The sequence below is a fragment of the Coffea arabica genome, chromosome 8e (genome assembly GCF_036785885.1).
Source record: "Coffea arabica cultivar ET-39 chromosome 8e, Coffea Arabica ET-39 HiFi, whole genome shotgun sequence".
NCBI lineage: Eukaryota > Viridiplantae > Streptophyta > Magnoliopsida > Gentianales > Rubiaceae > Coffea > Coffea arabica.
Window position 1 is genome coordinate 13203607 of NC_092324.1, and position 26748 is coordinate 13230354.

Consider the following 26748-nt stretch of genomic DNA (forward strand, 5'->3'; position numbering starts at 1 on the left):
TTGTCGGATGATGAAAGCATCTGGACGGCATTCCACCAGCTCCACGAACGTAGGCCACTCCAACACCCGCTGAAACTCCCCGAACCGTAGCCAGTATCCATCCTTTAATTCCCGGAAGATGGCATGACAGACACCACCAGGGTTAGGCACTGTACCGTGGAACACAGCTTTATTCCTAGCCTTCCAAAGATGCCAAAAGCTGAGAATGGGTACGAGCCGGAACACGAACAGCAGCTGTTCCGACTTCACCTGCCTGAGCCACCACCTACCCATCCACCCTCGGACATGTTCTACAGTCATAGCCAGACCACATGGCAATCCAAAAAACCTCCACACGGCAGCCGCAAGATCTCCCTCGACGAACAAGTGTTGAAGGGACTTAATGGTTGACTGCTGGCAACAAGAGCACTTTGACGGAAGATGAAAACCGCGCGCCGCCAACACGTCATCCAGTGGTAGGCGATTAAGTAATAAACGAAGCATAAAGAAAGACACCTTTACGGGAACACTGGCATGCCAAACCTGCCGGAATAAAAGAGACGATGGTTTTATCTCCTGGACCTCGCTATAAGCGGAGGATAACGAGAACTGACCTGAACTCGTTGCTGTCCAAATCATTCTATCCGGGGAAATCCCACTTGGGGGACTCACCGCTAGCACCTGCTGGACCATGTCGAGTTGTAGAATTTCAGCTAGCCTCTACGTGACCCAGCCCCCATTCGCCAATACGTCGGTAAATGTGACATCCCCCCGAGCCTCCAATCTAAGGTAGAGGGCTCCATGCCCAGTCCAATTATCATACCAGAAGTTGCATCGACCCTAACCCAGCTGCCACACAATACTTAATTCCGCCAAACCCCTAATATCAAGGAGACGTCTCCAGGTTGCTGAACATACGGGAGACAGGGAGATCTGGCAGGTGTGGCGACCCCACTTCCCCCTAAGGCGAACCAGAGGGTTGGCGGGCCGTCTGCCCAGCTCTCGCCAGGACTCACGCAAGCAATCCAACCTAAAATCTTCCGACGATTAACTTAAGCTATTACAATAAAGATCCTTCCGAAAATAAATCGATTTCTACCACCACATTAACTTCAGAGATAACAGTATATAACTTAGCCAATCGACAGTTCTTAAATACTTCCAGCGACGCTCGTAAAAGATAAGGATTTACTATACTAACACAAACATACAAATTGAGTATTAGAATTAGAGATTACACTTTTCCAGCTTCAAGTGGCAACCCAAAACGAAAAGTACAATGCTTAGCTTAGAATCCGTTACAAATCGAAAATTACATTCAAATTGTTCAAGTACAACCATAAGAAATATAAGCTGCTCAAATACTTTCAACTTCACATCCTGTAAGGAAAACAAATAAACATGGGGTGAGCTAAAGCTCAGTGGTGCCCCAAAACATGCAGTCACGTAAATCAATCAACGAGCAATAACTTAAACAAGCTGAACAGTTAGGAAAGCGTATAACAGCACGAGGTAGGATACAGGGGCTCTCAGGAGCCATTTTCCTCGCTTGATCACCATTCATCGTAGTTGACTCTCCGTCAACTCTCACTACTTATAGTCCATGTAGATCCACTTATTTTAATCCTAACCCGTCACCATTCATACCCCGGTCCCGGGCCCGCTCGCCGACTAAGGACGTAGTATACTCGAGATATACTCGTCATGGTAGTTGGATACAGAAGTCGAGGGATTCACCCAACGACGCAACTACAATTAGATTTATGGTAGTTGGATACAGAAGTCGAGGGATTCACCCAACGACGCAACTACATTTAGATTTATGGTAGTTGGATACAGAAGTCGAGGGATTCACCCAACGACGCAACTACATTTATGGATTCAGGAGAAAATGTTTTGCACAAGTCACCACTCGAACGGCTAGTGCGATAAAGTACACACAGCTCACTTCGATGGATCAGAAACCAATTTTTCAAATTATCACATATCAAGTCAAGAAGGTACCTTAAGCATGTAAGCATAGAACAGGCAGGGACACTCACCAAGAGTGGAGTTCAGATATCAGGTTGGGAATCGAGTTCCGCGTCCTCGCGATATCCTAAAAACCAAATTTTGAACTATAAGTTTCTATTCAGTTTTTAAACTTATTCGTATAAGAGTTTATTTAATATAATACTAGTTTACTTTCTCAAGAGATTTCAAAAATCTATTTAGATTGAAGTTTGACAAAGGTAGTAGAAATGTTCTTTATTTTTATCCTTAGAAGAGGGTAACTAGTATTACTTACTAGAAACGAGTCGACAAACTTCTCAATATCGAAGTTAGAAGGTTACTTTGAACATTTCTCTAAAGTTACGGCTTTTGCAAAAATTATCCTTAAAAACTATTTTTCCTAAAATAGGGTTTCTTGCCGAGCAAGTCTCCCAAGCTTTTCACTAACATTAGTAAAGCTCATATTTTGGAACTTTTCCTATAGTTAACTATCCAAGTGCAAAGCTTAAGGAAAGAAAAGGAATTAAAATAAGACTTAGAGTTTTCAAAAGCTATAGAACTTATTTACTATAGCTATCAAGGTTAGATTGAGCTAAAGGAAATTATCGAGTTGGAAAGTTTTAGGCAAAACACTAGATATGGAGTTTTATAATATAATACTAGCTGGAAAATATTTTTGATTAATTTTGATCGCAGCTACTCGAGTTCGCAAGGTCGATACAACTTCCACAGCTCCGATTTCGATTCGAAATCATAATATGGATCAAGATATGGCAAAAATCACATAGCAAATTACTAGAGTTTCGTCAATCATTAGCCCTAGCTTTCAACAATTGCATTACTGAATAAAATAAAATGATCAACCAAGGCTTCATCAATCATTAGCACTTGGTTTCAGCAAACCCATCATAAGCAAATAAAAATAAAGGTAAAGCCCCAAGACATTCCAGCAATTAACTTCCATCATCCAGTAATACTTTATAAAATCATTCAAATGGCCAAGGGCTTCATCAATCATTAGTCCTTGACAACATCAATCACTCCCAACCACAATTTAATCAAGAATTTAAACCACAAGTAAGCTAAAATGTCAATCCAAATCCAACTTTAGTTTCACAAAGAAACAAGGCATTCACACCAGACAGTCCACTTTGAGGAGTCACGAACTTCAGTATACATGGCGGAAAAAAAATATAAAATTTCTATAGAGCAAAGGTCCATGAGTCTATTTTCATTTGCCACTGACGGCACCTCAATCGGACTTTCCTACACCAAGATATATGCATTTTGCCTAGACTGGTCAGTAAGTCCCGAAAATCTGGAAGCTCTTGCTCACATGGGGAAAAGCTCCTTTTTCTCTTTTTAAAACCACAAGGCTTTTTGTCTAACCATCCATACGACTCTAATAGAATTTAAGCACCACATTTTCCAGTCAATTTCAACCATTATGAATTCAAAGAATAATTTCACAATCAAGCTGGAAATTCTTACTCAAACTTTGACAACTACAGGGAAAATTTCCAGCATTCGTATACCCACGTTTTTGGTTAAGTCATTCGTGATATCAAGTATTTCATTGCTAAACAGCATGTATGTCTTAAAATGCACCCTTTTTCTGTGTTTCGAAACCATTTTATGCCAAGGGAAATATTCGAACATCAACTAGTGAAATCCGGAAACAATTCAATATTTTCTGCTCAAACGTTTGGTTAGCTAAATTTTCCAGCAACCATTTGTCTTGTATAAAATTTCTCCCTTGGCTTATTCAGGGATTTAGATACTCAAATCCGGCATACGGATACTTAATTAGCTGAGTAACATTTCCAGTTCCAAAAATAAAAATAACAAAAGTTCAGGTGGGATAACAACACAAGTCACCGAATTTCCAAGAAAATCTCCATCTAGCCTCGGCATGAGCTGCACAAAATCCAGTTGCATCTTATTTTTATTTTCAGTTCTGACCCAACTATTTCGCTATATGCAAAGCTAAGATTTCCTTGCTATAAGCTAGCTGGTTACGATTATAGGCAATTAAACCAAATCAAGATGCATTAACCCAATCAAGCTCTCGGCAGCTCACAAGGAGATTTCCAGCAATGGTATGTTCTTAACTCAAACCTTTTCCTTGGCCAGAACAGGGTATTTAGTTACTCAATTCAGCAGGCCAACACCTAGCTGGGTAATTAACTTCTTTAGTTAAAGAATTAGGCTTGATCAACACCAATGACGTTCAATTTTTTTTTCGAGAACAAAGTTTCCAGCTAGCCCCGGAATAACCTGCATGAAACAGATCCTGTTCTCATTTTATTTTCTTGGTTTGCCGTGTTAATCATCCTCATGCCAGCCTCAATCATCAAGTTGTTTGCTAGATAAGTATAGATATCAACTCAGATTGTCACATTTAATCACATTAGATTGCAGTTCAAAATTTCCAGCTCACGGTAATTCAACTCCTCAAGCAGATTCTCTCACACCTCTGGTTCCAACATTTGATCGAATCACTCTATGTGCAAGGCCATAGTTCTCTTGTCTTAAGTTAGGTAACACAGCCGAGAGCTCAGGTTATCAATAGGGATAGTTAGGATTAAAATCACAGCTTGTCAAAATTATGCGAATTAAGCAAATCATTTCCAGATTATTCTCGGCAGAATCATATCCCTTAAAACAAAATTTTCCTAAGCTTCTTAATACAACATCCGAACACTTGATTGACATGCATGGTCTTAAACCTCATGTCCAGAGTTAAATAATCGCATAGGTGAGCTCAGATTACCCCAGGGAAATAAGATTGAAGCTGCATTGCTAATACAGCTACTCGGCAGAGACATATAACCAAAACAGAAATTTTCCTAATAGCTTAAATCCATCATCCGATGGTACCACAGTACATGCATGCTTCAAGATAGCTCATACTACCCCTGATTAGTCCTAAAGTAATCCAGAATTTTACCTCACAGAAGCTCACTCACTCGACAGAAAGCTGAAGTCAATCCCTCTCACTCGGCTCTTCTCCTCACGCACGGCGGGCTGGTTCTAGTTGGGTTGCAGTGGGTGCAGCTGGTGATGGTGGAAGCTGGATAACACTGGCTGAGCTTGGAGAAGGCAGAGGCAAGTCTGCTCACGGTTCCTCCTCCTCTCCTCCCTCTTCGATGCTTGCGGACAGAACCAGAAATGGTTGCAGCTCGCGGCTTCTTCCCTCAATTGTGAAGTACGACTCTCCCTCACTCTCTTCCTTTGTCGACAATGGCAAGGCAGAGTGAAATGCAGTTGTGGTTTGAGATGTGAAGTGGAAAGGAAATGAAGAGGGTGCCGTGGTTTAGGAGATGGTTGAGTGTGGAAGTTGGTTTACGTATAGAATTGGTGAGATTGTGATTGGTCAATTGGGGCGGTAATGGAAAGGCTGCAAGGGGAGTGTTTGGCCGTGCATGGTGATGGTTGTGGTGTAGTGGAGGTTTTGTGGGATTGTGAAGAGCATTATGATCTATTCACTTTGCCCCCCTAACCTCTACTTAACTCTCAATTCTGACTTAATACCAACAATTTACCCCAATTGTGATTTGAAGGCTTAATTATACACTGGTATATTTAAACCATTTTTATCGAAAATTTGTCGATTACAATTTAATATTAAGGTTCCTAGTAATTCCTAACATTATTTAGCGATTAAATTAGTTATCAAAATTTTCAATTATTTATTCCCAAGAAATAGAGTTAGTTAACTCGAAATTTATCGATTTAGTATAATAAAGTCAAGTGAAATAATAATTTAATACAAGTGTGTCAGTTTGCACATGAAAAGTTATTTTCACGCACTTATTGTGAAAACAAAGAGGGATAAGACTATAATTATCGAAATTTTCACGCCTTAAGTATGTTTAGTATATTAGTATCATATTTATCTAAAATTCATTGGTTTTCATCTTATCGCGGAAATTCCTATTAACATTTAACATTATTAACGATTAAAACTAGTTATCGGAAATCAAAGAATTTATTTTAAAGTAATAGAATTAATCCAACTCAAGAAATATTAATTTAGTATGGCAAACCGAATAATTCAGTATTGGCACAATTATATTATTTATTACGTAGAAATTATCTTTATACTTTTATTGCAAAACAATTAATTACAATACTAGAATTCAAAGAAATTAATTATTAGATCAATGAAATAGTTTACCATAGAAATATGAAGTTAAAGTAACAAAACTAAGAAGTTTAGTAGTTTAGCACAATTCTTTTATTTTGCATATAAAATCTATTGGTTTTGGTCTTAACGTGAAAATTCTTACTAGTATTTAACGTTATTCACTAATTAGGATTAATTATTGGGATTCAAGAAATTTTATATAATTAATCTACTCAGGTAGCATAAATTTCAACATAAAGAAAACTAAGTATTTTAGCATATTGTTTTAAGGCGATAAATTATTCTAACTCCGGATGTATTAATTTAGTCTAGCAAAATCAAGGGAATTCATAACTTAGGAAAATTATATTGTTTGTCACATGGAATGTGTTTTTACGAACTTATTTGGAAACAAGGGACAGTAATGCTAGTAGTTACTAAGGAATAAAAGGAATGCAAATGAAATATGCACTGGTTTATATATATACATTTTTCAGGGTTCTCATTCATAAGCTGATTCCAACATTTTTACTTCAAATAACATTTATTAGCCTTCTAGTATTTTATTCTTGCAAAAGTTCAATTATCAAAATTTTAATGTTCTAAATGTAATTGTAAAGGATTTCCGCTAACACTTAATATTATTAACTCTTAGACTTGGTTATCGGATCTCAAAGAATTAACCTCAAGGCATTAAAATAATTTACCCCAAGAAGTGTTCATTTATAATGGCAGGAATCAAATAATTTTTAATATTTTGCACACTTAAACTGTTTGTAACATAAAACTATTTTTACGTACTTAATTAGAATCACATAAAGAGAAATATGGAGTTTATTAACAGTATAAGAATGCAGGTGCAATACATATATTTTATATTATGTATTTATATATATCTGTAGGCATATTTTCGAGGTTCTCACATCCTCCCCTCCTTAAAATGAATTTTGTCCTCAAAATTCTTACTTTCTAAAGAGATAGATCGGGGTACATATATATATATATATATATATATATTTGTATATAAATTCAATTAGGCACTTAATTTAACCATTTATTTGCTATAATATTTCTAATAGCAAAGTAGTTAAAATAAAGGATATTCGTAGCATACATACAATTCACAGCGTACATATAATCCATAGCGAAAGATTACAACTTCCCAAAAGTGCTATTCTAATTTAGGGTATCTATAATCTCTAATCCTCGAGTGAGGTCAAACCCTCTTGATTTGTGAAACATTCACTACTAGGACCCCGTTCATGGCCATTAGCGTGAATTACTTCCATCTGGCACTTGGTCGATCTGTAGCGGACTTAATTATCTGCTGAGTACTTCCTCTTTGTAAATGCTCTAGGGCATCCCGAAATCTTGTGCTTGGTACTACCGCACCTCAAGCACTTTCCTCCCTTTTTCCAGCATCCCTTCTCGGTATGACCAGCTTTCCTACAATACCCACAATTTGCTCGAAAAGTGGCGGCCTGGTTATTTCGGGAGTTTTCTTTATTTTCCTTCTCCTGTTCTACATTTTGGCGTAGCAGCTCAACTTTCTCTGCATATTCTTGTTTCCATCGTCCTTCCCAGTAGTCAGCCAATTTCCTTTGAAATTCTACCTCATTTCGGAGAGTGTCCATTTCCTTACGCATTTCTTCCAAAGTTGTCATCTTATCCGTTGGCTTAAGTCGAACAGCTAGCCTGCCAGGCAGATCATAGAATCAAAATAAGCAACTATTCATACTGGAAGCTTAAGCCATAATACTCTTTCATCCTTTTGCTGATGGTTACTCCAAAATATAAACCTTACTACTTTCTGCCTAATCTAGCGAGTTCTTAAGTGTTACCGAGGTTACCATCGTTAATCACTATCACGACAGAATAAGGAAGCCTTATCCCAAAGAAAATTTTCATGTCTTAGTGCACTATTCAATACTTACCTTCAAAGTTGTTTGAAACAATAGTCGTACTTCTTATTCTCACTAGGCCTTATTATATTCCTTCGATTCAATCTTACTATTTTTGAAATCCGATTCCCCAATGAAACCTAGGTAGACGAATTTCAAGAGTCACTCCATTTTCGCAACTCTTTTGGTTCCTAAGTTAGTTGATTGGCCTAAAGCTTTGGTACTCCACCAACCGTTCTAAGGTATCAGTCATATGGTCGATAGGAGTAACTACGTGGGTGGGTTCCTTCTAAATTCCCATTGATGGCACCTTTGTCGAAGTCTGTCTACCATTAGCTCTTGCAACAATTATAACATCATTAAAGGCTCAACTTTCAAAATTTTACGTACCTTTCGTGGCTAATAACAGGATATTAAATACACATTTGGAAGAATTGTGGTCTATATACATATATAAATAAAATGGTTATTCGAATGGAGGACGAGAAGAAAAGAAATTGGTTCTGATCTTGATAGTCAAAATTTCTCACTTTTAATCGTAGAGATTTTCCGGGTATCCCTTCCATATTTTATCTTCCATTTACACATTACTTCGTCTAATCATTCATGTTTGCCACGAAACCTTAACTAAAGGAATTTGGTTTTAGTGTTTTCCCCGTAATTTAAGTGTCGAATCGACTGCTTCCCAAAGTATATAAAAGTTCAACTACTTGAATTTACAATTTTATCTACGCGTCATGCTCAATTAAAAATTTTCACCCGAGATAGCATTATCACTCTGACATTATTGCTCCCTAGGCTCTATATTTCTCACAACGAGTTGATTTAAAATAAGGAATAACCAATTATGCATACATACGATTGCGGTAAATTTCACTCCATATATATCATTAATACCAAGCAAACTCATGATCAATTTAATTACACCACAGAACAAAGTCAATTACAACATATATCAGGCTCAAGTACACTCTAATCAGAAATCAAACAAATCTCTTTTTAAGTGCATTCAATATTCAAACATGGCAAAGTTCCGACTCCAACATCCCATCCTATTGATTTCTATCCGTAATAGAGTTGGTAAATCCTTGAAATTCCTTCCTTTATTCACAAAAGTTCAGTTTATTTCATTATTATTATTTTTTTTTCCATTCACGGGGTCTATCAAGTCATTGCTTCAACGTTGGTCTAACCTTTCTTCTAAAGGTATGAGCTGATGAATAGGTCGAGTTTACTAACTTTTAAATTTTATTCATGTTCTTACCCCTTCCTATTTCTGGTTATTGATAATTGTTACATCAACAACTGGTATACGTGATACGATAACTATTTCTTTAACTCATAAACTGCAACGATTTACCAAGACATGATTGCCCTAATAATCACCACCTACTCCATATATTATTTATTTTTATTTTTATTTATTTATATATATATATTTTTTCTTAATCTCATAGTTCTATACACCACTTTGGTTACCAAAATTCACTCAGGTTAGTAATTATTTAATGCCCGTGACTAATAAATATTACAGCATTACAAAAATTAAACACGTAATCATCAAATTATATACTCACAATATATGTCACATTGCATACCAAATTCATACAACTTCAAAAGCCAAACAATTCACGGATACATCCAATATTTCATACATAACTCAAATTTCAATCTTTATAAGCATGAAAGGAAACAATACAACAATACACAAATTTTTATAACCACATAGCTAATAGCCTAACCCTTAGTTTAGATTCAACTTAACCTTCATTAGTTTAGTCCTGGACAAGCCCACTAGACCCCCTTAGTAGCACTAATCAAATTTCCTTAGTAAATTGTAGCTCTACTACGTCTAGTGTCAAATCAAATAATATGATCATTACTTAAGTACATCAGTGGCTCTTGAGTATTCTAAATGAACTCAAACATTTCATTCATCAAGTTTTCTAATAACCTAACAGCTAGGTATCTTTATCCCATTGGATATTAGCCCCGAATACTCCTTCAATAAAATTCAAAGACCACAATGTCATCCAGAGCTCACCTCAAATGATAGCATACTAATCACGTGGCAAATTTATCAAACTTATCTCTCCTCCGGGTTTAAAACCATTCACAACTGCATAGTTCTTATTTAAACTGCTATTTCACTCAATCTCTAGGTCTAAAGCCACATTTTTGGGCAAGAGGTGACATATATTCCTTTTACCTTTGAACGACCAATAGAATTATTCATCTTAAAGAAAATATGAGATTTGCACTAATCTTCAAGATCTCACTATTGGCTCTTCACCTTTTAACTTTCAAAAGCTAAACTTGTTACTTTCAGTTCTACTTTTCTGGATTTAATCTCTAGTAACATCGTAATGCAATATACCAAATTCTTCCCAATTTGTAAATACACCATCGAATGAAATATCTGGTATTCGGGTACAAGAACCCAAAAATAAGATGATTCACAACTCAAGCTGGCCAGTCCCAAGCATGAATCACCTATATTTGAGATTCCTACCCAACATACATATCTAATATCCCCAACTATAGACTTTTGTTTCACACTTAACAAGTCAATCCCCACAGTCCGAGAACCTTTTCCCGGTTTGAGCTTGGTAAAAGCTCTGATACCACCTGTGGCGACCCCACTTCCCCCTAAGGCGAACCAGAGGGTTGGCGGGCCGTCTGCCCAGCTCTCGCCAGGACTCACGCAAGCAATCCAACCTAAAATCTTCCGACGATTAACTTAAGCTATTACAATAAAGATCCTTCCGAAAATAAATCGATTTCTACCACCACATTAACTTCAGAGATAACAGTATATAACTTAGCCAATCGACAGTTCTTAAATACTTCCAGCGACGCTCGTAAAAGATAAGGATTTACTATACTAACACAAACATACAAATTGAGTATTAGAATTAGAGATTACACTTTTCCAGCTTCAAGTGGCAACCCAAAACGAAAAGTACAATGCTTAGCTTAGAATCCGTTACAAATCGAAAATTACATTCAAATTGTTCAAGTACAACCATAAGAAATATAAGCTGCTCAAATACTTTCAACTTCACATCCTGTAAGGAAAACAAATAAACATGGGGTGAGCTAAAGCTCAGTGGTGCCCCAAAACATGCAGTCACGTAAATCAATCAACGAGCAATAACTTAAACAAGCTGAACAGTTAGGAAAGCGTATAACAGCACGAGGTAGGATACAGGGGCTCTCAGGAGCCATTTTCCTCGCTTGATCACCATTCATCGTAGTTGACTCTCCGTCAACTCTCACTACTTATAGTCCATGTAGATCCACTTATTTTAATCCTAACCCGTCACCATTCATACCCCGGTCCCGGGCCCGCTCGCCGACTAAGGACGTAGTATACTCGAGATATACTCGTCATGGTAGTTGGATACAGAAGTCGAGGGATTCACCCAACGACGCAACTACAATTAGATTTATGGTAGTTGGATACAGAAGTCGAGGGATTCACCTAACGACGCAACTACATTTAGATTTATGGTAGTTGGATACAGAAGTCGAGGGATTCACCCAACGACGCAACTACATTTATGGATTCAGGAGAAAATGTTTTGCACAAGTCACCACTCGAACGGCTAGTGCGATAAAGTACACACAGCTCACTTCGATGGATCAGAAACCAATTTTTCAAATTATCACATATCAAGTCAAGAAGGTACCTTAAGCATGTAAGCATAGAACAGGCAGGGACACTCACCAAGAGTGGAGTTCAGATATCAGGTTGGGAATCGAGTTCCGCGTCCTCGCGATATCCTAAAAACCAAATTTTGAACTATAAGTTTCTATTCAGTTTTTAAACTTATTCGTATAAGAGTTTATTTAATATAATACTAGTTTACTTTCTCAAGAGATTTCAAAAATCTATTTAGATTGAAGTTTGACAAAGGTAGTAGAAATGTTCTTTATTTTTATCCTTAGAAGAGGGTAACTAGTATTACTTACTGGAAACGAGTCGACAAACTTCTCAATATCGAAGTTAGAAGGTTACTTTGAACATTTCTCTAAAGTTACGGCTTTTGCAAAAATTATCCTTAAAAACTATTTTTCCTAAAATAGGGTTTCTTGCCGAGCAAGTCTCCCAAGCTTTTCACTAACATTAGTAAAGCTCGTATTTTGGAACTTTTCCTATAGTTAACTATCCAAGTGCAAAGCTTAAGGAAAGAAAAGGAATTAAAATAAGACTTAGAGTTTTCAAAAGCTATAGAACTTATTTACTATAGCTATCAAGGTTAGATTGAGCTAAAGGAAATTATCGAGTTGGAAAGTTTTAGGCAAAACACTAGATATGGAGTTTTATAATATAATACTAGCTGGAAAATATTTTTGATTAATTTTGATCGCAGCTACTCGAGTTCGCAAGGTCGATACAACTTCCACAGCTCCGATTTCGATTCGAAATCATAATATGGATCAAGATATGGCAAAAATCACATAGCAAATTACTAGAGTTTCGTCAATCATTAGCCCTAGCTTTCAACAATTGCATTACTGAATAAAATAAAATGATCAACCAAGGCTTCATCAATCATTAGCACTTGGTTTCAGCAAACCCATCATAAGCAAATAAAAATAAAGGTAAAGCCCCAAGACATTCCAGCAATTAACTTCCATCATCCAGTAATACTTTATAAAATCATTCAAATGGCCAAGGGCTTCATCAATCATTAGCCCTTGACAACATCAATCACTCCCAACCACAATTTAATCAAGAATTTAAACCACAAGTAAGCTAAAATGTCAATCCAAATCCAACTTTAGTTTCACAAAGAAACAAGGCATTCACACCAGACAGTCCACTTTGAGGAGTCACGAACTTCAGTATACATGGCGGAAAAAAAATATAAAATTTCTATAGAGCAAAGGTCCATGAGTCTATTTTCATTTGCCACTGACGGCACCTCAATCGGACTTTCCTACACCAAGATATATGCATTTTGCCTAGACTGGTCAGTAAGTCCCGAAAATCTGGAAGCTCTTGCTCACATGGGGAAAAGCTCCTTTTTCTCTTTTTAAAACCACAAGGCTTTTTGTCTAACCATCCATACGACTCTAATAGAATTTAAGCACCACATTTTCCAGTCAATTTCAACCATTATGAATTCAAAGAATAATTTCACAATCAAGCTGGAAATTCTTACTCAAACTTTGACAACTACAGGGAAAATTTCCAGCATTCGTATACCCACGTTTTTGGTTAAGTCATTCGTGATATCAAGTATTTCATTGCTAAACAACATGTATGTCTTAAAATGCACCCTTTTTCTGTGTTTCGAAACCATTTTATGCCAAGGGAAATATTCGAACATCAACTAGTGAAATCCGGAAACAATTCAATATTTTCTGCTCAAACGTTTGGTTAGCTAAATTTTCCAGCAACCATTTGTCTTGTATAAAATTTCTCCCTTGGCTTATTCAGGGATTTAGATACTCAAATCCGGCATACGGATACTTAATTAGCTGAGTAACATTTCCAGTTCCAAAAATAAAAATAACAAAAGTTCAGGTGGGATAACAACACAAGTCACCGAATTTCCAAGAAAATCTCCATCTAGCCTCGGCATGAGCTGCACAAAATCCAGTTGCATCTTATTTTTATTTTCAGTTCTGACCCAACTATTTCGCTATATGCAAAGCTAAGATTTCCTTGCTATAAGCTAGCTGGTTACGATTATAGGCAATTAAACCAAATCAAGATGCATTAACCCAATCAAGCTCTCGGCAGCTCACAAGGAGATTTCCAGCAATGGTATGTTCTTAACTCAAACCTTTTCCTTGGCCAGAACAGGGTATTTAGTTACTCAATTCAGCAGGCCAACACCTAGCTGGGTAATTAACTTCTTTAGTTAAAGAATTAGGCTTGATCAACACCAATGACGTTCAATTTTTTTTTCGAGAACAAAGTTTCCAGCTAGCCCCGGAATAACCTGCATGAAACAGATCCTGTTCTCATTTTATTTTCTTGGTTTGCCGTGTTAATCATCCTCATGCCAGCCTCAATCATCAAGTTGTTTGCTAGATAAGTATAGATATCAACTCAGATTGTCACATTTAATCACATTAGATTGCAGTTCAAAATTTCCAGCTCACGGTAATTCAACTCCTCAAGCAGATTTTCTCACACCTCTGGTTCCAACATTTGATCGAATCACTCTATGTGCAAGGCCATAGTTCTCTTGTCTTAAGTTAGGTAACACAGCCGAGAGCTCAGGTTATCAATAGGGATAGTTAGGATTAAAATCACAGCTTGTCAAAATTATGCGAATTAAGCAAATCATTTCCAGATTATTCTCGGCAGAATCATATCCCTTAAAACAAAATTTTCCTAAGCTTCTTAATACAACATCCGAACACTTGATTGACATGCATGGTCTTAAACCTCATGTCCAGAGTTAAATAATCGCATAGGTGAGCTCAGATTACCCCAGGGAAATAAGATTGAAGCTGCATTGCTAATACAGCTACTCGGCAGAGACATATAACCAAAACAGAAATTTTCCTAATAGCTTAAATCCATCATCCGATGGTACCACAGTACATGCATGCTTCAAGATAGCTCATACTACCCCTGATTAGTCCTAAAGTAATCCAGAATTTTACCTCACAGAAGCTCACTCACTCGACAGAAAGCTGAAGTCAATCCCTCTCACTCGGCTCTTCTCCTCACGCACGGCGGGCTGGTTCTAGTTGGGTTGCAGTGGGTGCAGCTGGTGATGGTGGAAGCTGGATAACACTGGCTGAGCTTGGAGAAGGCAGAGGCAAGTCTGCTCACGGTTCCTCCTCCTCTCCTCCCTCTTCGATGCTTGCGGACAGAACCAGAAATGGTTGCAGCTCGCGGCTTCTTCCCTCAATTGTGAAGTGCGACTCTCCCTCACTCTCTTCCTTTGTCGACAATGGCAAGGCAGAGTGAAATGCAGTTGTGGTTTGAGATGTGAAGTGGAAAGGAAATGAAGAGGGTGCCGTGGTTTAGGAGATGGTTGAGTGTGGAAGTTGGTTTACGTATAGAATTGGTGAGATTGTGATTGGTCAATTGGGGCGGTAATGGAAAGGCTGCAAGGGGAGTGTTTGGCCGTGCATGGTGATGGTTGTGGTGTAGTGGAGGTTTTGTGGGATTGTGAAGAGCATTATGATCTATTCACTTTGCCCCCCTAACCTCTACTTAACTCTCAATTCTGACTTAATACCAACAATTTACCCCAATTGTGATTTGAAGGCTTAATTATACACTGGTATATTTAAACCATTTTTATCAAAAATTTGTCGATTACAATTTAATATTAAGGTTCCTAGTAATTCCTAACATTATTTAGCGATTAAATTAGTTATCAAAATTTCCAATTATTTATTCCCAAGAAATAGAGTTAGTTAACTCGAAATTTATCGATTTAGTATAATAAAGTCAAGTGAAATAATAATTTAATACAAGTGTGTCAGTTTGCACATGAAAAGTTATTTTCACGCACTTATTGTGAAAACAAAGAGGGATAAGACTATAATTATCGAAATTTTCACGCCTTAAGTATGTTTAGTATATTAGTATCATATTTATCTAAAATTCATTGGTTTTCATCTTATCGCGGAAATTCCTATTAACATTTAACATTATTAACGATTAAAACTAGTTATCGGAAATCAAAGAATTTATTTTAAAGTAATAGAATTAATCCAACTCAAGAAATATTAATTTAGTATGGCAAACCGAATAATTCAGTATTGGCACAATTATATTATTTATTACGTAGAAATTATCTTTATACTTTTATTGCAAAACAATTAATTACAATACTAGAATTCAAAGAAATTAATTATTAGATCAATGAAATAGTTTACCATAGAAATATGAAGTTAAAGTAACAAAACTAAGAAGTTTAGTAGTTTAGCACAATTCTTTTATTTTGCATATAAAATCTATTGGTTTTGGTCTTAACGTGAAAATTCTTACTAGTATTTAACGTTATTCACTAATTAGGATTAATTATTGGGATTCAAGAAATTTTATATAATTAATCTACTCAGGTAGCATAAATTTCAACATAAAGAAAACTAAGTATTTTAGCATATTGTTTTAAGGCGATAAATTATTCTAACTCCGGATGTATTAATTTAGTCTAGCAAAATCAAGGGAATTCATAACTTAGGAAAATTATATTGTTTGTCACATGGAATGTGTTTTTACGAACTTATTTGGAAACAAGGGACAGTAATGCTAGTAGTTACTAAGGAATAAAAGGAATGCAAATGAAATATGCACTGGTTTATATATATACATTTTTCAGGGTTCCCATTCATAAGCTGATTCCAACATTTTTACTTCAAATAACATTTATTAGCCTTCTAGTATTTTATTCTTGCAAAAGTTCAATTATCAAAATTTTAATGTTCTAAATGTAATTGTAAAGGATTTCCGCTAACACTTAATATTATTAACTCTTAGACTTGGTTATCGGATCTCAAAGAATTAACCTCAAGGCATTAAAATAATTTACCCCAAGAAGTGTTCATTTATAATGGCAGGAATCAAATAATTTTTAATATTTTGCACACTTAAACTGTTTGTAACATAAAACTATTTTTACGTACTTAATTAGAATCACATAAAGAGAAATATGGAGTTTATTAACAGTATAAGAATGCAGGTGCAATACATATATTTTATATTATGTATTTATATATATCTGTAGGCATATTTTCGAGGTTCTCACAGCAGGGATGACGCCCCTTGCAATATTTGGACACGAGAAATGTCGCCCACAAAGACAGACCGCATCGAAAATTCCACCATAATTTGCAAGAGAAAGCCTTATATGTGTTACTAAGCGAGCGAAAGCCCGCCCCTCCTTCCTCGGTGGGGAAACACAACTCCCTCCATCGGATCCAGTGATATTTCTTTTTGTCGTCCCCGGCACCCCACAGGAAGTCCGCACATACGCTCTCAATTATCCGGAAGATACCTCTTGGCATGACACTCATTCCCAACAAATGAGTCGGGATGCTAGACAGGACATGTTTGATCAAAACAATTTTCCCCCCAAACGACAGCAGGCGTGATTTCCAAGACAGTACCTTCTCCAGGATCTTCTGGCACAAGTACGAGAAATAAACCTCCTTGGCTCTACCAACAAACAACGGCCCACCCAGATAGCGAATCGGAAAATCCTGTTTCCGAAACTTTGTTACCCTCTCAATTACTCGCTTGCGCACCACCGACGTCCGAGGATGAACTAGATAGCCACTCTTTTGCACGTTAACCAATTGGCCCGAGTCATTCTGGTACCATGCCAAGATCTGCATGATTCTCTTCAAAGATGCCGCCCCACCATTTGCAAAAATTATAACGTCGTCTGCAAATGCCAAATGAGTTACAGACGGGCAATGCCGCGGTACCTTGTAGCCCACAAACCCCGACTGATAAACCAGTGAATTTAAAGCTCGGGATAGCACCTCCGAGCCAATAATGAAAAGTGCCGGGGATAAGGGGTCCCCCTTTCGGAGCCCTCTAGAAGATTTGAAGAAGCCATAGGGCACCCCATTTACCAGCACCGAGAACCAGACATTGGAAATCAACCTCCAAACCATGTCAATAAACCTCTCCCCAAAGCCAAATCGGCGCAAGACAGTGATAAGGAATTGCCAAGAGACCCTATCATACGCTTTTGCCATATCCAACTTAAGAGCCAAATTCCCCTCCCTGCACCTCCTACCCATATCAGACATCAATTCCTGTGCCAACAAATAATTATCCGAGATATACCTACCCTTAACAAAGCCACTTTGTCGGGGGGAAATAATCCGAGGAAGAATACCTGCTAATCGTCCCACTAAGATACGAGATATAACTTTGTTCAAGAAATTACAGACACTGATATGACGAAATTGAGTGAAATCCTTCGGGTTCATGACCTTAGGGAGAAGGACAATGGACGTTGCCGTAATGAAACGCGGGAGTTCCGCACCACAAAAGAAACTCAAGACCGCCCTGTACACATCGTGAGCCACCACCTCCCATGCAGTTGTAAAGAATTTCCCCGAGAACCCGTCAGGCCCCGCGGCACTATCACCATCCATTTCAAAAATCACCCTCTTGACCTCTTCCAACGAGGGGGCCGCCTCCAAGCCTACATTATCAATCTCAGCGCTCAAGTCAGGGATCACATAAAGAAGTTGGAAATCAGATACTGGGTCGGCTGAAAATAGGCGACGAAAATGATTGATAGCTTCCTGCCCTATCCCGTCAGGATCCATTACCCATTCCCCCCTTGAGTCCATCACCCCATGAATTGTTGCCCGAAAACGACGTTGTTTGACCACCGAATGAAAATATCTTGAATTCAGATCCCCATGTTTCATCCACTTAACCCTAGCTTTCTGGCTCCAGAACTGCTCTTCCACAGCAAGCAGCCTATGCAGAGAAGCCTGGGCCCGCTGAAGCTCCATATGGGCCTCATCGGACAGGTCGGACTGTACCCTAAGCTCCGCTGCCGCCACCACCGCCTCTCCCTTTTTAATATTTTCAAAGATATCACCAAATACATGCCTGTTCCATAAGTGAAGAGCACGGGATACATTCTTCAATTTCCCCCAGACCACACAGAAAGGAGAGCCGGAGACCTCAGTCTGCCATGCATCCTTGACCACATCCAAAAACCCCTCATTGGAAAGCCAAACGTTCAAAAAACGGAAATAACGACACCGAGGGCGAGCTTAGGAGCGAAAGAGAGCAACAGAGGGGCGTGATCCGAAGGAGCCCGTACCAAGTGGGACACAGAGATAGACAAGGAAAAGTTTAGACACTCCTCATTGATTAATAGTCTATCCAAACGCTTCCAAATGCGAGCACGCCCGAGTCTATTATTACACCAAGTGAAACTATTGCCAGAGAAACCAGCATCAAACACCCCCCCATTACTCATAAACCGAGAAAGTTCTACACCCTCTGCTGGCCTAAATAGTCTCCCCCCTTTCTTTTCGTTGGCCGAGAGAATAAGATTAAAACCCCCAACCACGTACCATGGCCCTTGCGCTGGCCTATCCTGCAATAAGCCCTCCCAGAGCCGCTGCCGGTCAGGCACCAGGCACTTCGCATGAACAAAAGAGACTATAATGGGGGTAGGGAACTGAGGGTGCACCCAACGAATAGAGAGATGCTGATCCGACTCCCTAACCACCTGACTAGCAAAAGGTGTTCTAAAGAAAACCCACAGATCCCCAGACGAGTTACACACAACAAAGTCAAAGTTTAATCACAAGCGAATAGAGTCAACTTCATCCTTAGATAATTTGGGTTCACAGATCCCCACCACCGATAGCTTATGCATGTGAATCAATTTTTTTAGTCGTCTAAAATTTGGAGGCTTAGATATCCCCCGAATATTCCAAAAACATGCACTAATCATGAGATAAGACATGAAAGGTATTTTGAGATTTTTTGGATACCGACCTGAGTTCTCTATCTGACGGGATCGAGGCTCGGACACCCCACCCCTTAGCCTTTTGAAACCTGGGATCTAGGGATGAGACTTGGTCAAGGTGTAGGTTCAGAGACACATCCCGCGGCTCCACCCCCCCCCCACCGTGCTGCTCAACTAGCCCCCTTGGCGAAAGGTAGCCCGCACTCACGACAATGCCAGTAGCATCACGCGGCGGCACATCAACTACCTCCTCCTCAGCAAGCTCAGCTGGAATACTACTTCCAGGCAGCGTGATTGCCCCTGTAGAACCCCCATTCTCCTCCTCAACCACCCGCGAAGCAAGATCAATAATGATCGTATCAGCTGCTGCCACAATCGCGTTCTCCACCAGGTCGGCAGCCACCCCCATGCTGTCCAGCTCCTGCTGCAACTTCTCCCCCATCTCCCGTCGCTGATCCTCACTTCCGTCAGCCAGTGCGGCCTCCCCAGAGCTCGCCACAGCAGGCTGCCCAGTCGGTTCCTCCTTCCCCGCTGGTTCCAAGGGGCCTGGAGCAACCCCCGCTTGAACAGAAATTTTCTCTGGTCCAGTCCCGCAAAGCTCCACTCGCAACTCACCTGCGCAAGGCGATTGCCCCATCCCCTCATCCAGCACTTTCTTCTCCCCACGAGCTGGCCGCAGTTCTGGGTTTTTTACATGGCATTCGGACTGGCTATTGCCTTGACGAAAGCAGTGGTTACAATATTTCGGCACCGATTCTGGGTTGAGCGACTGCCAAAACCCATGATCTTCACCTAATTGAATCCAGACATGAGAAGGCAGTATCTTCAGTAAATCTACTTCAACGCACACCCTAGCAACACTCGGTCTAGAAAGAGCAGCGGTCGCGCCGTCGATGAAGAGAGGGCGCCCCAGGCAAGACACAATCTGAAACAAACACATCTTATCGAATAAGTGGACTGGAAGTTTAGGGAGGTTAAACCAGACTGGAACCAATGAGGATTCCTGTCTACATGGAAGGAAGTAGACCATTTGAACACACGCATCGCACTGCCGTGGATATACCAAACATTCCTCGTCCAAACGGGCAAAAAATCTGCCTCATTATGGAGTCTAATCAAAACATGCCGACCATCCAGCAGGCCAATGGAATAAGAACCTTTCAAGTCAAGTGTCAAAAAGAATTTTCTGATATCTGCCATCGCAGGTCTGGTGCGAGAAAACTTTCCCACTAGAGCAAACTGGAACGGCTGGGCAGCAGCTTCAATGGCATCGCGTGGAAAGGAAATCGCTGGTTCCCCACGGTGAGTAGAGACCGCTGCTTCAACGTGCAAGCCAGGCTGGGAAGGAGATGAGAACAAGTCAGAGAAAGACTTCGCCCGGAAGCCAGGAGAGCCAGGCGGCTGCCCTCTCCCGCCGGGAGGTTGGGCGCCCACTGCTGCCATCGAAAAACCGTCGGGATCAGCCAAGGATGCAAGCTCTGGACACACGACGGCTAGGGTTTTTTTTTTTTTTTTTAACAAACCATCGATCAATTCTTGAACTTAAAGTTCAAATGCACATTAATGAGCCTAAAACTTTTTAACAAGGCAATTCTTCAACAAAATTGAGATTTATATGTAAAAGAAATACAAAAATTAGAATTGTATAGAGAAATTATAAAACAAGTTTGGGAGTATATTTATGATTGTTTAAAACATAGAGGGTAAAAACAAAATACAAGAAAAGCTTTATATTTAATAAACAATTTCTTCTCCACCCTACATCCTCATCAAACAGGACTCGAGTGGTTTCCAGTGTCTTCTGCATTCCCCCTTTGTTATGAAATAATTAAATATTGTATATGTCTATCACATTTATCTTATCCCTAGATGGTGACAAGTCTTTCACGTTATTCAAGGTGATAAAGCTATCACGACTTTTGAGATGATAGAGATGGCACGACTTTCAATAAAATTATTATGATTTTTGATAAAGATGAACAACTATAGATAAAGCTATCACGTCTTACGAGAAAATTGTATCACCATCTTGAAGAAGTTAGCTACTTGACTTTCCCTCATAGATAAGAGTTACTTCCTTTGTATCAAAGTGATAGAAAACTGAGATTCTATTTGAGTGAACGAAAGAATGGTTGATTTCTTACATTTCTCTTCCCCTAAATTCTTAAATTTTCCTATTTTCTTAGCATATTACCCACTACATAAATAACTTAAATTCTATATTACATTAACATTAGTTTTATAACACGTTATCAGCACGAGACTTTTTCAAAATTCTCCCAGTGCCAAATCAACTAATAGGCACTTTTTTGGGCAATGCCTCTAGTGAATTTTAAGGTAATATTTCTCATCTTTAACTCATTTCATTTTTATTATGGCTAGCCTTACAAAGCAAGAGTTCGTTGCTCTTGATATTTCTGGAAGAAATTACTTATCATGAGCAATGGATGTGGAGATTCATCTTGGATCCATGAGTCTTGAAAAAATCATTGTCAAAGATAATGATGCAACAAACCAATATCATGCAAAAGTTATGACATTTCATGAAGGATTAAAAATGGAATATTTGACGATCAAGAATTCGCTTGATTTTTTGGAATAATTTAAAAGAAAGGTTCGAACATCTGAAATTGATCGTTCTTCCAAAAGTCAGATATGATTGGCTCCATCTATGGTTTTTTTTGTTTTTTGTTTTTTGCAAAATCCCCTACATGGGGAGGCTTTTATTAATAAAAATTAAATAAGAAATTGGTACAAGTGGAAAGCTAAAGATAAGAAGCACTATTCCCTAACAACCTTTTTTTTTTTTAAATACGATCTTTATTAGCAAAGAAATGAGAAATTACATAGACCGTGTGACCTGACCTAACCTGAAACCGTACATAATCTCACATACGAAGTGGACAACTTATCTAACTGCAAAAGTGACTGAACTTTTGAAGGGAGATCTATATCACTTGAGAACCGGACATCCGATTGTAGGTTCAAGGAGGCCAAAGCATCTGCAACCGCATTTGCTTCTCTGAACGTGTGAACCAAAGACACTCCTAAATTCGCCGCCAAGAATTGAATATGCCTAATAATGTTGCATAGTGGCCAACGAGATGGCAACTTGGAGGACACGACACTCACTAAAGTACTGGAATCCACTTCTACTACGAATCCTCGGAGATTGTTGTCCTGGCAAGACCGTAGGCCCTCCAACAATGCCAATGCTTCTGCAGAGAGAACGTTTTGATCTCCAAACTCTTTATAAAATGCAAACACTAAATCACCCTCAGCCGAACGCACCACTCCTCCACCACTAGCACGCCCGCTTACGACACTTGCATCAGTATTGAGTTTCATAGCTTGCTCTGGAGATTTGACCCAAGAAAAGGCGCGAAATTGTACCAATTTTTCGTTGACCTTACCATAGTGCACCCAAGCATAATCTGTATCCTCTTTGAAATACTCCACCCTAAGCAGGCTACCCCTACCCAATTGGTCGAGAAATGTGCACACCTGGTTGATTATCTGATTGGACAACATGCTCATCCCCTCAAATCGGGCCTTGCTAAGGCCCTTCCAAAGGAACCACAAAATCGATAGAGGAAGAATGACCCGAATATGATTTTGTGACACAAACCAATGAGACAAAAGCCAGCTGGCGAGCCTCGTGACCACCCCACTACCCTGGACCATCAGCCCAAAGATATGGGAGAAATGCCGCCAAACACTGCTTGCTAAAGGCCCCGAGACAAAAAGATGGTCGCCCGTTTCTGGCGCTCGGCCACAGCAGTAGCACTTTGACGCTAACCTCAACCCCCTACCTTGAAAGAGATCATCCAAGGGAAGCCATCCTCGCAACAAACGCCAAGCAAATAAGGAAATCTTCAGAGGGACTACCGAGCTCCAGACCAATGAATCAATAGCGGACCGGTTGTACTTGGAGCGAAGAACCTCCCAAGCTGAAGACACAGTAAAACTCCCCGAAGGTGATGCCGCCCAAATCATTGGATCCCGAGTATTGGGGAATATATGCAGGTCTAAGATCTTCGACACCAAGTGCCCCAGAAGAAGCAGTCGAAGCCATTGTTCATCCTAACCATCAAAGAGAAAGAACTCCCCTACCAACCTGTGTGACTTAGGCCCTGGCACTAAACTAGTAAGCGAAACATCAGAACACCACCAGATATTCCTCTCCGAGAGATCCCTCACCTCCAACAAACGGTGCCAAACTGAGGGCGGACAGTCCGGTGAAACTAGAAGAGGATGCCCACCTCTGACGTACTTAACGTGCATGAACTTAGCCCAAATGGAGGCCTGTCCCCTCAACTTCCACCAGAGCTTACATGAGAAAGCCTTAGCGACGTCCTCAAATGAGCGAAACCCCAGTCCCCCTTCCTCTACCGGACGGCAAACCTTATCCCAAGCCGCCTAATGGACCTTTTGGCTTCGGTAGAGGTGTCCCATAGGAAAGCATTACACACTCGGCCTAAGTGCAGCAACACTACCTTCGGCGGTTGGAGCACCTGGAGTAAATAGATGGGAAGGGAACACAGGACACTTTGCATAAGGACAATCTTCCCCTCCATAGATAGCATCTTCGAGCTCCAATGGAATAACTTTTGACGTACTCTGCCTAGCAACCCATCAAACGCTGCACAAGTAACCCTATCACGGATCAGTGGCACCCCTAGATACCGAAACGGAAACCCTTGACGCTGATACCCCAGTGCCGTGCTGACCAGGGTCAGCTGAGTGTCTGTAATCCTAGACGACGCGCAAAAAACACTCTTAGTAGTATTCACCTTTTGGCCAAAGCAATGTTGGTAGAGCTGTAAAAAATCCCTTATGGACACCAACGCATCCTGCGAGCACCGAGTGAAAATAATCATATCATCCGCAAAGGCTAAATATGGCACTTTCGACCCTGCAGATACAAAGTGTCGACTGTCCTTGGAATCAAATATGCCTTGCAATCCCCTTCCTAGAAATTCTGCCATGAATAGGAAAAGCGTGGGAGAAAGGGGGTCCTCCTGCCACACCCCCTGATAGGACTTCACAAAGCCCGTTGGCTCTCCATTAATTAGGACCGAGAACCAAGAATTAGAGAACGTGCAAAAGAGCAGATCCACTACAGCCTCTTCAAAGCCATATTGCCTAAGCATAAAAAGTAAGAACGACCAGTTGACCCGATCATATGCCTTCTCCATGTCCAACTTCAAGATCAAGTTTGGGTCAACCAACCTCCTATCCAAGTCTAAAACCAACTCCTGCGCCAAAAGAACATTATCCACTATCCCACGACCTAGAACAAACCCTGTTTGCCATGGTGAAATAAGCTTCGGAAGGAGCCTGTTGATCCTAATCGCCAAAATTTTAGACACTATCTTCGAACTTACATTACAAAGGCTAATGGCCCAAAACTCCCTCTAGTGGGATGCACCCTCCACTTTTGCGATGAGCACCAACAAAGAGTGGAACCAACTCTTGGGTTGCTCCATACCTTGGAAGAAATCCTGAATAGCCATAATCAAATCATCTTTAATAATATCCCAGCAACTTTGAAAAAATCCTGCTCCAAACCCATCCGGACCTGGTGCACTCTATATGTCCATTCCAAACACCACCTCATGGATTTCTTCCATCATAGGAAGCCGTTTCATCAGCTCATTATCAGCCTGAGTGACTCTAGGAACTTCAAAAGGAAGCTCAGAAGGGGCCTGCATCTGACGGTTGGATGAGAACAACCCCAAAAAAAAGGATATCACTGAGCTCTTAATGTCTTGTGGGTCTTCATGCCATCCCCCCTCCTCTTTCCTAATACGGGAGATGAAATTCGAGTTCCGACGTTGGCGGACCCTAGAGTGGAAAAAAGTAGTATTAGCATCCCCCGCCTCTAACCATTTAATACCTGTCTTCTAGTGCCAAAACTCACACTCCATAGAAAGGGCCTGATTAAATCTCGCCCTGGCCTCATGAAAACGAATCTTAGACTCTTCATCCCTAATCAAATCGCACTCTGACTCCCTTTGTTTCAACTCCTGTTCAGCCTCGCCACCTTAGAAGAAACATTGCCAAACACCTCACGGTTCCAGTGCTTCAATTTGTCCCGCACCATTTTGAGCTTGTTGTAAAATCTAACCATCCCCATGCCATAGACCTCTTTACTCCACGCTTCCGACACTATCTCCCGAAACTGGGGGTGACGCTGCCAAATATTAAGAAATAAAAAACAAGATGACCCCACCCTATTGCCTGCATATCGAATCAAAAGAGGGCTATGATTAGATCTCCCTCTAGCCATATGAGAAACCCTAGATAGCGGATAAGCCTCAGATCACAACCTATTCCCCAATGCCCGGTCCAAGCGCTGCCAGATCGACCCATTAGTCCATGTGAAACGAGATCCATCAAAATCAATTGCAGATAGGCCGCAATTAAACATGGAAGCATTAAATTCATCCATGTTCTGAACATTGGTGGGAGCCCCCCCTTCACGCTCCTCTACTGCAGCTATGACATTGAAGTCGCCTGCTGCTACCCAGGGTTGATTTAGAGAAACCAACGAAGTAACACTTTCCATTGCCTCCCAAAGAGGCCTCCGCCCAACCCTCGTACACCTTATATATACCGCAGACAACCAAAAGGATGCTCCAGAGGCAAAGGAAACTTGAGCGTGGATCATTTGCTCAGCGTACTCGACACAGCTAATTTGAACGAGACATGACCAGAATACCCATATTTTACCATCAATATAAAGAGCCGAAAAGTCAAAATTTAAATACCTCCGAACCACCTCCAACTGACCCTTCAAAGACATTGGCTCTATAAGGATTAATAGTCTAACATTATTCTCGTGACACAACCTCTTCAGATATCGCAAAGAGTCCCTCCGGGAAGCCCCTCGGATATTCCATACTAATATATTAATCTGATCTAACATGAGAACGCAGTGAGTATGAAGCTTGAGCCATAGGTTCACGTATGGTTGCAAGATTTCAAAATCGTAAGTGAATATAATTCAGCCATGTTCACAATTACCTCTCAGTTAAAGTTATGTGGTGAAAAGGTGACTGATAAGGATATGTTCGAAAAAATATTTTCCAGTTTTTTCATGTCTCGAATGTGCTCCTGTAGCAGCAATATCAAGAGAAAGGATTTAAAAGATATTTTGAATTTATTGCATGTTTTTCACTGGCTAAACAAAATAACGAATTATTATTGAAAAATTATGAGTCCCAACCAATAGGTGTTAGTCCATTCTCTGAAGTGAATGTAACTCAATTTTCAAATTCTAAACATGGTTGTGTCGCGGAAGAGG

The 26748-nt window shown here is 39.8% G+C and overlaps 1 protein-coding gene across 1 annotated transcript; it reads right to left on the reverse strand.

The window, feature by feature from the left end:
• Positions 1 to 22304: 22304 nt before the first annotated feature.
• On the reverse strand, positions 22305 to 26370 carry LOC140012663 (uncharacterized). Its single transcript, XM_072060944.1, has 7 exons — positions 25786 to 26370; positions 25486 to 25635; positions 25055 to 25153; positions 24871 to 24943; positions 24059 to 24744; positions 23936 to 23953; positions 22305 to 23522 (listed from the first exon to the last, which is right to left on the reverse strand). Exons 1-7 carry the CDS (start codon positions 26368 to 26370, stop codon positions 22305 to 22307), a joined length of 2829 nt encoding a protein of 942 aa, XP_071917045.1.
• Between the last annotated feature and the right edge of the window lie 378 nt (positions 26371 to 26748).

Excerpts from the sequence above, each read along its gene's own strand:
- LOC140012663 (XM_072060944.1), bottom strand. The coding sequence starts at position 26,370 with ATGTTAGATCAGATTAATATATTAGTATGGAATATCCGAGGGGCTTCC. Across the intron at positions 25,636-25,785 it reads TCTGGCAGCGCTTGGACCGG|CGTCACCCCCAGTTTCGGGA; the intron begins GCATTGGGGAAT and ends AATATTTGGCAG. Across the intron at positions 24,944-25,054 it reads TGATGGAAGAAATCCATGAG|GATTTCTTCCAAGGTATGGA; the intron begins GTGGTGTTTGGA and ends ATGGCTATTCAG.